Source organism: Phocoena sinus, chromosome 16 (assembly GCF_008692025.1).
Source record: "Phocoena sinus isolate mPhoSin1 chromosome 16, mPhoSin1.pri, whole genome shotgun sequence".
NCBI lineage: Eukaryota > Metazoa > Chordata > Mammalia > Artiodactyla > Phocoenidae > Phocoena > Phocoena sinus.
Genome location: NC_045778.1, coordinates 46227792 through 46243932, shown reverse-complemented (window position 1 = coordinate 46243932; position 16141 = coordinate 46227792). Strand labels below are relative to the sequence as shown.

The 16141-nt window shown below is 37.6% G+C and overlaps 1 protein-coding gene across 4 annotated transcripts in view; it reads left to right on the top strand.

The window, feature by feature from the left end:
• ASAH2 (N-acylsphingosine amidohydrolase 2) overlaps positions 1 to 16141 on the top strand; it is a 121250-nt gene that overhangs the window by 55217 nt on the left and 49892 nt on the right. For all 4 annotated transcript variants that reach the window (XM_032609339.1, XM_032609340.1, XM_032609341.1 and 1 more), the window contains 3 exons: positions 9059 to 9179; positions 11175 to 11300; positions 15407 to 15493. In XM_032609339.1, the coding sequence (XP_032465230.1) occupies positions 9059 to 9179; positions 11175 to 11300; positions 15407 to 15493 (334 nt within the window). The remainder of the gene's footprint in view (positions 1 to 9058; positions 9180 to 11174; positions 11301 to 15406; positions 15494 to 16141) is intronic.

The window sequence follows — 16141 nt, the reverse complement described above, 5'->3', positions numbered from 1 at the left end:
GGGCTTTCTGATGACGAGGGTGATGAGAGTTGACTGATAGCAGAGATTAATCATACTTGTTAATTTAAATTGTCCCAAGTTTAGAAACCAAAGCTGTAAAAGCCAGCTGTCATAACTGGCAGAAGACATTGGACTTACTTTCCAAAGTCAACCATGGTTAATATTCAGGTACATTTTCTTCTGCCTATTTGCCTATGTGGAATGTATGATAAGAAATAAACATGACTAAAAGGTCATTCTTTCAAGGTAGATGCTCTCTTAGTTTCATATACTATGGGTACTAGAAGATTTAAAATACTATAAAAAATATTAACAATGTTATCTCCATGTATCTGAAGTGCTTTTTATTTGTTTTTGTAGTGATTCTCTTTATACCTAATAATAAATTTTTTGTCTCAAAAATCTATGTATTTTCAGTTAATATAGCTAACTCAGCTCTCTGTAGGTTAGAATATGCCATGTATATTTTTTCTATCATTTTCTTTCAACTCTTATTTGTTCTTACATTTTAGAAGTGTCTGTTATGAATATCATATAGCTTTATGTATTTGTTTTTTACTCTGATAATCTTCATCTTTTAATGAGTGAATTTAGTTTATTTTTATGAATTATGATTATTATGTATCTGGACTTGTCTATATCTCTTCACTTTGCTACTTATCTCACTTTTTCAGTGCTTTTTGTTCCTTTTGGAATTGATAGACTAAAACAAATCTTTAAATGGAAAATTATAGTTTCCAAAGATGATGGCAACAATAGCTCTTATCTTATGTATTCTATACAAAGTGACCTTGCCAGTCCCCTTCAAGAGTGGAGATTTTTCCAGCCCTTGAAACTTGGCCAGCCCCGGGACCACTTTGATTAATAAAAGATGAGAGAAGTGACACTATGCCAGTGCTGGCAAAGTTGTTTTTTAATAGACTTTATTCTTTAGAGCAGTTTTAGATTCACAGCAAAATTAAAGTACAGAGATTTCCCATATACACCTGCCCCCAAACATGCACAGCCTCCCTCATTATTAACACCTCCCACCAGAGTGGTACATTTGTTACCATCCAAGAACCTACGTTGACAGGTCATTTTCACCCAGAGTCCATAATTTACATTAGAGTTCACTCTTGGTGTTGTACAGTTGTTTTTAAAACATCTTCCTTTTGTTCATGTATTTCCTAAAATTTCTAAGGTGAACAAAAATAAAAATTTAAAATCATCTGGTAGTCCTGGGCCTCAATAACTTCTAATATTTTGTTATATAGCCTTTCAGACCTTTACCTAATCATGTTTATTTTTCTTTAGTTTTTGAAAATGACACTTTATTGTATATACAATTTGGCAACTTTTTCATTTAGAATTACCTTATGAATACCTTTCAGTGCTATGTAGTAGTTTTAATTTTTATTTTATTACTATTTTTTTAACATCTTTATTGGAGTATAATTGCTTTACAATGGTGTGTTAGTTTCTGCTTTATAAAAAAGTGAATCAGCTATACATATACATATATCCCCATATCTCTCCCAACTTGCGTCTCCCTCCCTATCCCACCCCTCTAGGCGGTCACAAAGCACCGAGCTGATCTCCCTGTGCTATGCAGCTGCTTCCCACTAGCTATCTATTTTACATTTGGTAGTGTATATATATCCATACCACTCACTCACTTCGTCCCAGCTTACCCTTCCCCCTCCCCGTGTCCTCAAGTCCATTCTCTACATCTGTGTCTTTATTCCTGTCCCGCCCCTAGGTTCTTCAGAACAATTTTTTGTAGATTCCATATATATGTGTTAGCATATGGTATTTGTTTTTCTCTTTCTGACTTACTTCATTCTGTATGACAGATTCTAGGTCCATCCATCTCACTACAAATAACTCAATTTCATTTCTTTTTGTGGCTGAGTATAGACATTTCTCCAAAGAAGATATACAGGTTGCCAACAAACACATGAAAGAATGCTCAACATCATTAATCATTAGGGAAATGCAAATCAAAACTACAATGAGGTATCACCTCCCACTGGTCAGAATGGCCATCATCAAAAACTCTACAAACAATAAATGCTGGAGAGGGTGTGGAGAAGAGGGAACCCTCTTGCACTGTTGGTGGGAATGTAAATTGATGCAGCTACTATGGGGAAGAGTATGGAGGTTCCTTAAAAAACTAAAAACAGAACTACTATACGACCCAGCAATCCCACTACTGTGCATATACCCTGAGAAAACCATAATTCAAAAGGGTCACGTACCACAATGTTCACTGCAGCTCTATTTACAATAGCCAGGCCATGGAAGCAACCTAAGTGTCCATTGACAGATGAATGGGTAAAGAAGATGTGGCACATATATGCAGGGGAATATTACTCAGCCATAAAAAATGTAGTATTTTTTAAATCACCATTTAAAAATTGTTGTATAGTGTTCCATTATATGTATGAAAATGTACCAAATAAATCACCAATCATTTGACATTTCAGTTTATAGCTTTTTTCTATCATGAAGTACACTGTGATAAGCATTCATGAGCAGATATCTTGTATATATTGCCAATGATTTCCCTAAGCTAAATTCCTAGAAGTGGGGTTGCTGAGCCAATAGAGGGATATTAATTATTACAGCTTTTCTCATAATTTGCCAAATGGTCCTCTGGAAAACTTGCTGGTTTACACTGCTTCTACCCAAACATGAATGGAGCGTTGTTTCCTGTGCTCTTGCCAGTTTTGGTTTTAACATGCTTTACGAATGTTAAGTAATAGACCCAAAAAAGCCAAATCATTCTTGTTTTCCTTTCAATTTCTTCAGTTCCTGGGTAGTTAGGCTGAATTTAAAAAACTATTCTTATTGGCTACTTCTTGTTTTACTTCTGTTGATTGCTTAATCATACTATTTGGGATGCAAGAATTTTGATTGCAGTAACTTAATGAACTTAATGGAATCCGCCCAAACCAGATATCTCTCCAGTAACATTATTGAGAGGGTATTTTTGTTTTTTTTTTTCATCCAGGACTTTTGAAGATAACAAAATGAGTAGTTGAGAATGGACATCTCTTCTCTTGAGCAGAGATGGTAGAAAGGTTCTCCAGGATGCTGGCCACCAAGTTTACCTGTAACTTTAGAAGGGGTCCTCTGGCTACAGCCCATTGTCCTTTAATCTGAGTAGTCTGGTCTGGAGTCATTGCTTCTGCTTGTTTCAAATTCAGATTGCCCTTTGGGTAAAATTCCGGGCCTAATAACCCTTACAGTATAACACGATGCAACACCCTTTGCTTTCCTTTTCCCAATAGTCTGTAGTGGGATGAGGCCAGGAGGATGGTAAGGCAGGTGAAAAAGTGGTGTGTTAATTCAGTGTTAAGAGGTGTTCATTAATGCCAGGGGATGCAATAGACCATGAAATTCCAGTGGCTTAACACATTAAAGATCTTAATGTGCACATTTCCCACTCATGCAAAGTCTAATCAAAATTGGGTGGTCCTTCTTCACATATGTTATTGGTCAGATTCACATGCCCCACCCTGCCAGAGGGACTGGGAAGGAGAGGACACGTTGGTATTTTGTAAGCCCTCAAGTCTCTGCCACAAGAGGGCAGCGTTTCCTCATTTAATTATTTAAAGCTCATTATATGGGGTGAATATACGTGTGTTGAATACACACATGCACACACATCATATATTTTAATATTGTGTTTACTTTATGAAACACGCATATACACAGGGCTTTGGATATCTTTTTCCCTTATAGTCATCATCACCACCAGCTGCAACAGTATCAAAATCAGCATCAACATTATCATAGTGATGATTTATTCCATTCTTAGCACAAAATAGTCTTTGTGCTAAGCACTTCAGATGTTTTTGTTCCTTTAATTGTCAAATGCCATGAGGTAGATAATACTATTAACATTATGTTACAGATATGAATACCGAGTTTCAAATAAGTAACTTGTGTCTGATTCCAGAGCTCTTAGCCACTAAGACATATGGCCTCTATATTAGTTTCTTAGGGTTTCCATAACAAAGCACTACAGAGTGGCTGGCTTAAAACAGCAGAAATTTATTCTCTTACAGGTCGAGAGGCCGGAAGTCTGAAATCAGGGTGTTGGCAGGCTTGGTTCCTTCTGGATGCTCTGAGGGAAAATCAGTTCCATGCCTTCCTCTTAGCTTCTGGTGGCTGCCAGCAGTCCTTGGCTTGTAGATACATCACTCCGATCTCTGTCTTCATGTTCACATTGCCTACATCTCTATCTCTGGGTGTCTCTCTGTCCCTTTCCGCTTGTTATGAGTTGCTGGATTTTAGACCCAACCTAAGCCAGTATCATTTCACTTGATCTTTACCTCGTTTACACTCTAAAGACCATGTCTAAATAAGGTCCCATTCTGAGGTTCTGGTAGATGTGAATTTTGGGGGGGGACACTATTGAATCCACTACAGCATCTTCTATTGTATTTGTCCAAAGGGCTCCCATGTTATTACACATCTTCATGAGCACTACCTTTGAATGGAGGTACAATATTCTCTTCCCCTATTTGTGGGCACTTAGGTTGGAGATGGCCACACCTAGCACATAGGACTTGGTGCACAGCACACAAAGGCGCTCCCTTCTCTGGGCTGACTAAGGTGCCTTGTTCGGGGAGCTGAGAGGGGGCTGGATTTCAGCCTCCACTTACCCCTTTGCCAGTCACCTTTGTGCAGAGCATGACCTCCATATGAACAGGGCGGCTCAGGTCTGAGAGAATGGGACCTGGGATGGGTTGTTACTGTTTTAGAATATTTAAGAAGCTCAATTCTGCATTTGGCTTTTCTGCTTCAGAATAGGAAGTACACAATGTCTGAATTGAAAGAGACACTAGAAAATGTCTCAGTTACATAGGAGAGAATAATTATACTATTCTGTATTAATTCGCTGTTTATTGATTCACAAAGCATAGTTGAAATTTATTTTTCAGTCTTAGGAAACAGGGATCTAGAAATTTTAGCTAACTTTGCTCCTTATAATGATAAGATCTCAAATCTCTTGACTTTCCTCAGCACCTTGATTGCATCATGCTGACTCAAGTAGAGCCCTGCCCTAGCTGTGACATAATCATTATTTTTAAAAGTTTATTATGAAAGACATAGTCATCCTTTTATGTCTATATTCTAACTTCTTTTGAAACTACCTAAACCTTTCTTCCTCTCTCTTGAACTTTGCTTTGATGAATACTTTTCGACCAGATAAAATAAACTGTAAGTAAGCATTCTTAAATTAAAATGACCACTTTTCTGCCTATCTTTATAAATATTCATCTCTTACCAAGGTACTTTGGTTGCTGTGACAAGCCTGATACTCTTATAGCATATATTTTAAAGGGCAGAGAAGGAAAAACAGTATCTTCTTATTCTGAAATGCAAATAACTTTTTTGAATACATTTTTTTTTTCAGTTTTGTAAAGAAAAAATTCAATTAATTTTCTATGGTCTAAAATAAATGAAAATAAATAAATAAGAACTCAAGCCTATAGTCTAATTATAGACCAAAATTCTTAGCATTTGCTTTTGCCCAGGTATTATTGTGGTTCCTTGGTGGTAGAGAACACACCTGATTCCTCTCTATGTTCCTTGGGGTTTAACATAAGGCCAGCCACATACTTGGTTACTAATACATTCATATTGATTGAATGAATGGAGCAACCTCCATCTCTCCTTGCCCTCATCCATTCTGCTCTGGTCATGCTGATTATCCAGTCTCTGAACACACTGCACTCCTTCCCATCTCCATACCTTTGCTACAAATGTCTTTTCTCCAGTCATCCCCTTGCCAAGTTCCTACTCATCATTTTTTTTTTTTAATCTTTATTGGAGTATAATTGCTTCACAATGCTGTGTTAGCCTCTGTTGTACAACCAAGTGAAACAGCCATATGTATACATATATCCCCATGTCCCCTCCCTCTTGACGTATTCATCTTTTAAGACCCAGCTCAAATGTCACATCGTCTGTGAAGCATTTTTCAAGGGTGAGATGATGCCTCGTGCATCTCTTTGTCCCCAGTGTCTGGCACAAAGTCAGAGTTAACTAAATGTATATTGAATGAGCGATTGAATGAACAGAGCCCGCATCCCATAGCAGATAAGGACATAGGCTTATGGTCTGACAAACCTAGATTCATAGTCCTGCTTCTTGATTTACAACTCTGTGACCTTGGTCATGTTACTTCATCAGTCTGAGCCTTTGTTTCCTTGGTTTGAAATGAGGATAAGGAAAGCATCTGACTCAAAGGGTTCTTGTGAGAATAAAATGAGAACCTATATATAAAGTTTTTCACCCAATAAGTACTAAATGATAGTCTAACATTGATAGAATTGTTCTGTGTGTTTCCTTTGATTGCACTGGAGAGGTTGCATCTGGCTGACCTCAGTGTGACCATGTTGGAAATATTTTGGTTGGAGAGCCTTGGAACTGTCATGGCCACCACCTCATTTTCCTTCCAAACTAAATGGAATAAAACTACAAAAAAGCAGATTTCAACTGACTGGAAAATACTAGTTGACTAGAATATCCCTTGGCACTTGAGTCTTAGGAGAAAAAGAAAAACCACAAAAAAGAAACGAATATAAGGGTTTTAAAACATATAGAAACCTTGCAAGTAACTTCTAGGGAATGACCTTAGAACTGCCTTCAATCCAAACTTCTGTACCTTTGCACAGTGGCCCATACACACCTTGGGGGCTGAATGCAGCCTATAGACTGGTGATTTGGTCTAACACTATTAAAAAAAGAAATGGATGAAGGCAGTCAAAAAGTACTACAAACTTCCACGTGTAAGTACTAGGGATATAATGTACAACATGAAAAATGTAATCAGTACTGCTATATATTATATATGAAAGCTCTTGAGTAAATCTTAAGAGTTCTTATCACAAAAACTTTTTTCTTTAATTTTGTATCTGTATGAGATGATGGATGTTCACTAAACGTATTGTGATAATCATTTCACGATGTACATAAGTCAAATCACGCTGTACACCTTAAACTTACACAGTGCTGTATGTCAGTTATCTCAATAAACTTGGAAGGAAAAATTTTTCAATGGATGTCAGCATAACAAAAAACAATTATGGAAAATTTCAAATATATGCCAGTTTAGAGTGATTAGTCTAATGAATCTCCATGGAACCATTATCCAGCTTCAATAATTAGCAGTCCTCTGCCATTCTGTTTCATCCCTCCTTTCCTTTTTGTTTGTTTGTTTTGCTAGAGTATTTAAAAGCAAAAATACCAGGTATCATTTTATTCATGAATATTTCAGTGTGTATCTCTACCAGATAAAAACTTAGACAAATATAACTACAGTCCATTATCACAATCAACAAAATTAAAAATAATTTCTTAATATGATCTAAAACCTAGTCTGTGTTCAGTTTTCCCTGATTGTATCAACAGTCTTTTTCCAGTTGTTTTGAGTCAGAATCCAAACACAGTCCACAAACTACATTTGTTGGCTTGGTGTCTTAAGTCTCTTAACTTGTAACCATTCTTCTCCTTGGTTTCCATGCCATTTACTTCTTTAAATAGAATTTTTAAATCGATACATTTTCCCAAAACCATGGATTTGTGGAAGATCTGGCAGCACTGGCTTATGCTCCCATCAGGCAGCATTTGACGGCAGTAGAGGCGGTGGTCCTTAGACTATGCAAGTTTCTCTGCAATTCACAGTCCCTATGGTACCAACCAGATTAACTCCTATGTTGCCTACCCAGCCCCCGTGGGTGTTGTGCTGGCTACCTCTGACCTACATATTACATCTGTTGGGTAACGAGAACTGAATACTGAATGATGACTTGAAGCCCGTAAACATCCCTAGTCATTAAGTCAGTGTTCAGTTTTGTGTACCATATTGCTTAGGTAGAAATGTTTTTTTTTTTCCTTTTTTTTTTTTTTTTTTTTTTTTCGGTACTTGGGCCTCTCCCGTTGCGGAGCACAGGCTCCAGACGCGCAGGCTCAGCTGCCATGGCTGACGGGCCCAGTCACTCCGCGGCATGTGGGATCTTCCCGGACCGGGGCACGGGTAGAAATGTTTTAAAAGCCTTCAGCGAAGAAAAATCAACAAAGGATTTTTTAAAATCCTAAATTAGCTTGAAAATTTATTGATTGGCATCTCTCTTTTCTTGAGTATTCTTGATAATCTGCTTTACAGCCTTCTATCCTGTAAACACCTTTTTCACCTGTGTCGAGGTTTGATCCTACAAAGGCCACTGAACAAGGTGTCACAAGACCCACACTTTAGCCTTGGTCCTGTATGACAAGTGGGCTTCCATATTGCTTCTCCGAGACACCTTGTGGGGCACAGGTAATACCAGCCTGTTTTTCAGGGTTGTTGTGAAATTCAAATGAAATAACAGATGTGAAATTAACTTGTGAACTCTATAGCTCTACACTTAAACAAGGTATTACTATGCATAAGGATATACTGAATTATGCATAACATCCTCTTTCACACCCCTGTGCATTTACTCTGCTGTTCTTTCTCTCTGGAATGTGTTTAAGAATTAATTGCTAGTCATCTGTGATCCTCAAACACTTTATGCCTCCTTATTTATAACATTTGTCACACTGTATCAAAGCCATTTGTTTACATCTTTGTCTTCTTCAAGATTCTAGAGTAAATTGCAATTTATTCAGTGCTCGGCACACAGCTGACTCTCAGTAAATGTCTACTGAATTGGATAGGATTGATTTGCATAATTATTATGTGTGTACCTGTCTTGAAGGATAAAGTCTATGTCGATACAATTCTTTACGTATATCACCTGGTAACTAACCAATATTGGCTCTTGTTAAAAGCTTATGATGAAGATGACAATGATGAAATATTTTAAATCTAAGTAAGTGGTCAGACTTCTTGAGTATATTATTAGTAATTTAAGTTTCATTAACAATGAAAGAACCTAAATGTTTTGATAGAATGCCTATCATCAAAAGAATTTTTTTTTTTTTTTACAGCTGGAGAAACCTTAAGCTCCCAGTCATCATTTTTCACCCCAGTTACCTGGTTGTCTTCATTAACTTAGGGCTGCCTGTTCTTTTACAGCTGGTTTGCCATCCACCCAGTCAGCATGAACAATAGCAATCATCTTGTAAACAGTGACAATGTGGGCTATGCCTCTTACCTTTTTGAGCAAGAGAAGAACAAAGGATATCTACCTGGAGAGGTGAGAATTTATGGCATTGAAAGCTTCATCTTAATTCATTGAGTATCATCATTCATTCAGTGTTCAGAATAGCTGATTCAAATCTTCAGAGGAAGGTGTCATCATGGATGCCACATACTGACATGCTTGGATAGAAAGAATTCTCCATCCTCCCTAAGAAAAATTTTAAATGACCGTTAGCTTTGTCTCAAATACTACTGATGTGATGATTTCATAAAGTTACAATTAGTTGGATAAGGAAGGGCAAATTAATATATAATAACTTTTGTCATATATAATTTTTGATTAACTTGGAAATATGATAAACTGTGTTGTGTTTATATCTCTTGTTTTCATAGATATAAAATTATTAAGCACCTTCTTAATGGTATAGGAATCTGAATGAGGACAGGGAATGAGTCCTTTTCTGTGGTCCAGACTTCCCTCTTAATTTCCTTTCAAGGAATTTCTACTTTCCTGCAATATGGCCTAAGTCTGAGACAACCCTAATCCATTAGAGTTGTCTTTGTAACTCTGAAATGTAGTGAGTGATGGGATCAGAGTTGGGGGTGTCCAGGAACCCAGTCCATGTACTCCAGGAAACTCGTCAGCTTTGTGTAAATTACTGACTGCAGATATTTGGAGAGGAAGGACCCTGCTCTGCTTGACCCCAGCATCTAACCCCTAATTGCAGAAGAATATATGATGGGATGAGAACCCCAGGCCCTCGCCTAGAGTAAGTGTTCTGTTACAAAGATATTGTGTTGGCCAAAAAGTTCGTTCAGGTTTTTCTGTGCGATGTTATGGGAATATTAGCCCATGAACATCTGGTCTTAATTTTTATCTCCTTTGTTGACAAATCTCTATTTTTTTTCATTTTAGCCTGTGTTTTAGGGAAAAGAAAGGAGTTTCCCATTATCTTTTTAGTATAAAAAAAGACACATAATCTCCTATACTTGATTATCTCTTTCCCTAAGAAAATTTAAGAATTTAAGGTAGAATTGTAGTCCAGTTGGTTGAGGTTAAGGTCTTGCCCTACTCTAAAAGGTTTTGTGTTGTTATTTCAGGTTGAAGAGATAGAGAAAATATACACAGAGGGCACGTCTGGGTGGTGGAGGCTATATTTAGGTTCAGTTGTGCAACAGAAAAATCCGGATTGGCTCTTCACTTTTTAAGCCAATAGGCTATTTATTTTTAAAGGGAAAATGGTTATCTGAGCTCCAGGTACAACACCAGACACTAGATTGATGGGTCAGCATTTTATAACTCATTGCACACTGTATTTCTTGTCAAAATGTTGCTGTTTGAGACAGAAATTTGAAACTCTCCTACTTGAAGTAGCTTTATTGATAACTGGAATATCACGAGTAATAACACGTATGCTGATGGCAATGTGAGCCTTTTCAGAAATAAAAAATTCTCTCAGAATATTGTACATCCTCCTTTTGTCGTATGCAAATGATTTTGAATAGTTCACCAGAGTGGGTTGAATGTTTGCCTTTTTAATGAACTCATTGTGGTAAATAAGAAAGAATAGGCCTTTCTCACCTTCGGAGATGGCCCACACTCTGTCTGTGGAGTGTGTTTCTCTCTAAATAAATCCACTTCTTACCTATCACTTTGTCTCTCACTGAATTCTTTCTGCAATGAGACATCAAGAACCTGAGCTTCATTAAGTCCTGAAACCAGTTGTTCTACAGGAACTGAGACCCCACTCAGGTGGAGGATGGCGACTACCTGCTGCGCACAAGCGCTAGACCCCAGACTGTTTGGAACCAGAAAGTTGATGATTAAGGTTCCTAAAACACCACACTGCTACTTCACGACATATCAGCGAGAAGAAAGTCATGAATCCTGCAGCCTTCACCCCCAAATGTTGCCTTTAAAAATGCTCCCCTGAAAGCCATTGGGGAGTTTGGGTCTTTTGAGCAGGAGCTGCCTGTTCTCCTTGCTTAGCCCTGAAATAAAAAAAAAAGAAAGAAAGAATAAACGGCAACTGGATGTTTCTTTTGGCAGGGACCGTATGTAGCAGCTTTTGCTTCATCGAACCTGGGAGATGTGTCCCCCAATATTCTTGGCCCGCACTGCATCAACACGGGAGAGTCTTGTGATAATGCCAATAGCACTTGTCCCATTGGTGGGGTAGGTAATAATGACGTGAAATCTGTTTTTGCATCTCAAGTACATTTTATGTTTAACTATTCAACATTCATGTACAATTATGTTCTCCTCAAGTATACGCTGACCTACTTACTGCTAGCATTTGCTCTTCTCAAAAGCACCCACTAAATTGTGATTGAGTAAAATTGTAGTTTTCCATTTGATTGTTAAAATTTTTGAATGGTAAGACAATTTAGTAAATATCAGAGATTAAATATCCTTCCCCAAAATTGGACAGCCTGAAACATTTTTCCTTGGCATTTCTGAAGTCACAATTTAGTACAAAAACTGCCTGCCTGAGACATTTCTCAGTGATTATAAAGTCTATAGGGTTTTCTAAAAATACAAGGTCAGAATTCTTTTTCCTTTCTTATAAATTACAAACAAAACAATCTTGGTGTAAAAACTCAAACCACATGGGAAGCATGAAGAGCAGTAAAAAGTGAAAGTCCCTGTTCACCTCCTTCCCCTCTACCCTCTCCCTTTCCCCAAAGTTACCACTCTCACACCTCTTCATATGTTTATGTGTTCATGAACAACATTCTATAACTTATTGATTTTTTTATTGGTATAGGATTTGAGTTTTCTACCTAATTTGTCTTAAAAAAATCTCTTTATGACTATATACAATTCTATGTGATAAGTTTTAAAGGTAGCGAGTAAGGCTGTCCTCCCATCTTCATTTAGATGTTTGCAACATTGACATGAGCAGCAGATTCTAGCTTCTGGGTTCTTATTCTTTGTGTTTATACAGTATTCCATCTGCCATATTGCTTTTATTAAACACTACTCCTGGGCTATTTATTTTATCCCAGTCAACCCCACTCAATGAGAAATATAGTTTTAACAATTATACTTTTCCATTGTATATTATTATTTTTATGTAGAAGGTCTTCATACACCAGAAACTAACATAACATGGTAAATCAACTATACTACAATGAAAAAAAGTCTTTGTTACCATTCACTTCCAAAATTTTTACACATCATTAATTCACATTAGATTTGAGGATTACTTGTTAAATTCCAAAATTCACAGATGAAATGGTTAAATAAATTATAATACTTATTTGCAATAGAATATTATGCATCACCTTCATGTCTTATGTTGGAATACTTAATGTGGGAAAGAGCTCATAATACTAAGGAACTCAGGGTTTAGTGTTGCATATTCATCATGACTGCAGTTTTGAGAATAAATGTATCATAGTAAAAAGAAAATGAAACACACTGATATGTTAACCACGATTTGCTCTTTTGGGCACTAGTATAGGCAGTTTTCTATTTATTTTTTGTTCATTATTTTAATTCTATTTATACTTTTTAATACTTTTTCTACAATAAGTCTATTTTACTTTATAATCAGAAAAAATTACAGCAAAATCATACCCCCTTCCACAACACAATTCAGTTTCTCTTCCTTTCCCTTCGTGTTGGATTAGCTTCCCTCATGTCTGCAAGATGTCAGTCATCAGTGAGGAAGGTGTGTGCTTTTTTCTCTCATACCCAGTAGGAGAGAGAGCGAGCCTCTCTTCCAACCACGGAATAAGAATTCTCTTTAGTCTGACTGTCAATTTATGTCACATGTCCATCCCTGGACCAAAACAGTTGCTGGAGAAATGGTATGTGTTGATTGGCTTAAGCTGGGCTCCAGACCAATCTTTGGCAAAGCCTAGGGAATTTCCATGATTTCCTTAGACTTATTTGGAATGAGGAATGGGATCACTGCAAGGAGAGGGATGGCTTTCTGAACAAAATCAGAAGACGCTTGAGAAAAAGAAAGAGGGAAATGGACAAATGTTGCCGTGTCTTCTGCTTTAATGTGGTTTCTTTAAAAAGTTTTTTAATTTAGAAAATAGCTTTAATGATTTTTAGAAAAATGATATATCGTTGTTAAAAATACACACAGGGCTTCCCTGGTGGCAGAGTGGTTGAGAGTCCGCCTGCCGATGCAGGGGACACGGGTTCGTGCCCCGGTCCGGGAAGATCCCACATGCCGTGGAGCTGCTGGGCCCGTGAGCCATGGCCACTGAGCCTGCGCGTCTGGAGCCTGTGCTCCGCAACGGGAGAGGCCACAGCAGTGAGAGGCCCGCGTACCGCAAAAAAAAAAAAAAAAAAAAAAATACACAATATTGAAAAGTTCAGAAAATGAAACTTATGTAAAGGAGTACCCCTTAATCCCACAATTAACCTGTGAAAATTTTAATAAACATCCTTCCAGACAACTTTTTTTTTTTTTCAAAGAAGATGTTGGGGGTAGGAGTTTATTAATTAATTTATTTATTTTTGCTGTGTTGGGTCTTCGTTTCAGTGCGAGGGCTTTCTCTAGCTGTGGCAAGCGGGGGCCACTCTTCATCGCAGTGTGCGGGCCTCTCACTATCGCGGCCTCTCTTGCTGTGGAGCAGAGGCTCCAGATGCGCAGGCTCAGTAGTTGTGGCTCACGGGCCTAGCCGCTCCGCGGCATGTGGGATCCTCCCAGACCAGGGCTCAAACCCGTGTCCCCTGCATTAGCAGGCAGATTCTCAACCACTGCACCACCAGGGAAGCCCCCAGACAACTTTTTATGCACCTGTACACATATATATGTACAATTTTACATAGATGGGATCATATTGTAATGCTGTTCTATACCCTGCTTCCTTATTTCCAGAAAATATACTTTAAAACATTATTTAAACTAACTTCGTAATCTTTATTTTTAAGTACCATAATTTGGTTAACCAATCCCCTACTGATGAGTATTTTCTTTCCTTTCCTGCTTTTCTCCTCGCACAGTCTCTCCCTTCTTATTTTCTTCCTTCATATAAGCATGCTATGGTCACTATGCTTGTCATATATTTTTTCACATGTGTGAGTTTCACCTTAGGACAAATTCTTAAAAGTGAGTTTGTTCTTTTTTTTCAAAGCACCTCTAATATACTCTACACATTGCTCAAATACTCTCAATCACGTTTCTACCCACAGTGCATGAGTGACACTTTCCCCAAACTCCTCCAGCAGGTTTGTCAATCTTTCAGTTTTTTCTAGCACAAATGTGAAGAGTTCTCTCTTCGTAGTTTAAATTTAGTAGTTTAAATTCATTAAGATTGAACCTATTATAACGTTGAATGGCCATTTACATTTACATTTTGTGTGTGTGTGTGAATTACCTATTTCATCTGCATCCATGGTGTTATCCATTAGGATGCTTTTTTTTTTTTTCCAGCTTTATTGGGATATATTGACATCCAACACTGTCTAAGTTTAAGGTATACAATGTGATGAGTTTTACTACAAATAAGAGAATACCCAACTCAATATGAATGAATCAAAATGTATTAATAAGGGTATTTTTTTTCTTGCTGACTTTTTAAAGCTCCTGATATATTAAAGTCTTAGTTTGTCATAAACTGCAAACTCATCCCTCAACACCCCATTTATCAGTTATCTTTCAGTCTTACTTATGTTTTTCCCCCCGGTATGGATGTTTAAACTGTCAAACTGTGTTCCATATAATTTTTGGAAGGGCCTTTCACATCGTTAGACTTTAGAATATATTCATCCATATTTTCTTTTAATACATTTTGGGTGCCATTTATAATATTTAAGTATCCGATCATTCGCATATTTTTCTGGTTTAAGATGTAAAATATAGAGCCAGATGTATTTACTGATTTTTTTTTCCAGAGGGTCAGCTAGTTGTTCCAATATAGTTTTAACTGAGTTTCAATTGAAGGCAATCATGAACAAGTGCCATAGGCAGGAACCAGCAAAGAGAAAGATGTGCTGCAAATGGAAAGACCTGGCTTTAGGTAGTAGCTCAGATATTAGCTACCTGTATAATCTTCAGTGAATCTAACCCACCTGAGCCTCAGTTTCCTTATTTTTAAAAGTAAGTTCCTAGAATAGAGGATTTCTAGCAACATTCATTGCTCTAATTCCGTGAATGATTTTGATTCTCATAATCTATAAATTAAGAGAACACCTGAAAAGAAATGCTGGAATGTGGCTTTAAAAAAATCTATTTGCTTAGATTCACCTGTCATTTTCCATTCCCTAAAAGAATCGCTTATTTCACTAAGAACACATCTTGTGTCATTTTGTTCCAGCCTAGCATGTGCATTGCTATGGGACCTGGGCAGGATATGCTTGACAGCACACAAATCATAGGACGGATAATATATCAGAAAGCAAAGGTAAGCTGTGGGCCTACTTCTTTCATCTTCATTCAAAATTATGCCTTAAAATCCACTGACATTGTTCATCAGGAAGCCCGTAATTGTAAGGAAGACAGCAGGAGCTTAAGCTGCACCAAGGAGTCTGGAAGACTGAATGCTGTTTATTGTCAACCAGGAAGGTTGTTTTCACAAACCACACAGGAACCTCTCTGTGACTGCTTGTGTCTGGCTTCTTATGGGAAGTACATTTAAAAGAAAGTAATCAGGAAATATTCTCTTTCAGCCAGAATGCTTGCTTCAGGTGGTTGGATGATAGATTGTAAAGTTTTCAATTCATGTGGTATGACCAGATATAACCAGACTGACCCAAATTCTCAGAAGTCTCTCAGACCTTGGCCTGCCAAGTCACCTGACCATTTCTTTCTTTAAAAAAAAAAAAAATTAATTAATTAATTTTTGTCTGCATTAGGTCTTCGTTGCTGTGCGCAGGCTTTCTCTAGTTGCAGCGAGCGGGGGCTACTGTTCGTTGCGTTGCAGGGTTCTCACTGCGGTGGCTTCTCTTGTGGAGCACTGACTCTAGCCGCGCGGGCTTCAGTAGTTGTGGCACACGGGCTCAGTAGTTGTGGCTTGCGGGCTCTAGAGTGCAGGCTCAGTAGTTGTGGAGCA